Source organism: Equus quagga, unplaced genomic scaffold (assembly GCF_021613505.1).
Source record: "Equus quagga isolate Etosha38 unplaced genomic scaffold, UCLA_HA_Equagga_1.0 204754_RagTag, whole genome shotgun sequence".
In the NCBI taxonomy this organism is placed as follows: domain Eukaryota; kingdom Metazoa; phylum Chordata; class Mammalia; order Perissodactyla; family Equidae; genus Equus; species Equus quagga.
In genome coordinates this window covers 1-1,971 of record NW_025798730.1, presented here as the reverse complement: position 1 = coordinate 1,971, position 1,971 = coordinate 1, and the positions used below count along the sequence as shown (strand labels likewise).

General features: G+C 52.2%; 1 protein-coding gene across 1 annotated transcript; it reads left to right on the top strand.

Moving 5' to 3' along the window:
• Positions 1–1,161: 1,161 nt before the first annotated feature.
• Positions 1,162–1,965, top strand: LOC124233545 (sialic acid-binding Ig-like lectin 14; the record flags this gene model as incomplete). The annotated part of the gene is made up of 3 exons (XM_046650689.1): positions 1,162–1,207; positions 1,286–1,669; positions 1,884–1,965. Coding segments are annotated over exons 1-3 (503 nt in total), but the record flags the coding sequence as incomplete, so codon positions are not given.
• Positions 1,966–1,971: the final 6 nt, after the last annotated feature.

Below are 1,971 nucleotides of genomic sequence, written 5' to 3'. Positions count from 1 at the left end.
ATAAATAAATAAATAAATAAATTAAAAAAATGCCAGTCCAGAATACCTGTCTGGCACACCTGCATGACACATTTTCCTCACAGTTTTTTCACTCATACTCTTTGGTTGCCTCTTTACATGAGACTCACTTTGTCATATAATCTGTTAATAGATATTAATATTATATTAATAAATATATTTAGTAATAAGAATATTCTACATATATAATAGCATAGAAAGAGTATTCAGTATTTCCTCTGGCACGATTGATTGAAATTTCTTTATAGCTTCTATAGTTTCAGAAACTTTCTTTTAATCCCACAACTTGTTAGTGAGAATGTCCAAACTGTTTAAGATCGTTGTCAAATTTGGGGAAACGTTGATCAATTCCTTTCATAAAACAGCTGTAGGATTCCAGGTTATTTCCACACATCACTTGGGCCCTCGCCCTGGCTTTGGAAATGGGGTGGTGCATGTGAAGGGCCCTGAAGATTGAGCTTCTGTGCTGAGGTCTAGGCTTTTGGGGTCCCCGTGGAATGGGGACATCCTGCTTTGCAAAGGCCAGTGCTCCCTTGCTGCACCCCAAGACCCTCAGATCCGTGAAACCAGCAGGCGAGTGTCCCAGGTTCCAAAAGCCCCTCAGAGCAAAGGGCTTTAACTCTCGGCTTTCCTCATGCAGTTCCACCCTCCACTGGATTTGGGTCTGCAGCTTCCTTTCTTTCTTGCCAACGCTTGAATGGTTTCCAGGAAATTCAAAGTTATCCTTTTCCAGAACATTCCGTGCATTTCAGCTGGAGAGTGGGTCCCCATGAATCACCGGACTAGCCCTCCTTGCTGTTTCTAAGTGCTCTGCCCCCTCGGTGACCTCACTCTTGACTTCAACAGCATTTGGGAGGCGATCACTTCCAGGGTCACATCTGGACAAGCCTCTCCACCCCTGGGGGCCTCGGTATATTCACCTGCAGTGTCGGGTTGGGGGAGAGGGTGGGACAGGATGGTTTCTCAGCTGATACTTCACCCCACTGCCTGTGGAGTCCTCGTTCCCGTTCTGTGGAGGCCACAGCTCTCCCTCACCCACTGGCTTCCTGTTGGGGCTTCCTGTTGGGGCTTCCTTGGCCCCACCCCACATTTGGGGCATTTCCTTCCCTGACAGAGAGAGTGGAGCCGGGCTGTGCTCTGGCCTGGGCAGACATGGTGCCCCTGCTGCTGCTGCCCCTGCTGTGGGGGGGTGAGTGGCCCAGGGGGAAGGATGGACATGGGAGGGGGAGGGGCCAGAGCTGCAGCTGAGTGTCTGTGTCCCCCCCAGGGTCCCTGCAGGAGTCTCCAGGGTACCAGCTCCAACTGACGGAATCGGTGACCGTGCAGGAGGGTTTGTGTGTCCTTGTGCTCTGCTCCTTCTCCTACCCCTGGGATCGGAGGAATTTCCCTCGTGAACTCTACATCTACTGGTTCCGGAATGGGGATTCCCGGCCCTACTCTATACTTGTGGCCACAAACAACCCAGAGCAACAAGTGGATACAGAAACCCAGGGCCGATTCCGCCTCGTCGGGGACCCCAGGACCAACAACTGCTCCCTGAGCATCAGAGACGCCAGGAGGAGCGATACAGGCATCTACTCCTTCCGATTGGAGAGAGGATATTATGTGAACTATAGTTACAGAGATAAGAAGCTGCATTTGCAGGTGACAGGTACAGCAGGGGCCCCAGGAGAGGACCCTGGGATGTGGAGACACTCATCTTAGACAGAACATTGGAACATTCCCTGCTCCAGGCATTGGGCTGGGCTGGTCAGAGGGATACAGGACCAGGGTCAGTTCAGACCCTGAGGCTCTGGTCCCTCTCAGGGTCACACCCTGGGTCCCCACCCCCCTGGGGCCCAGGCATCTCTCTGTCTCCTCCTCAGACTTGACACAGAAACCTGACATCCACCTTCTGGAGCCTCTGGAGTCTGGCCGCCCCACAAAGCTGACCTGCAGCCTGCCAGGGTCCTG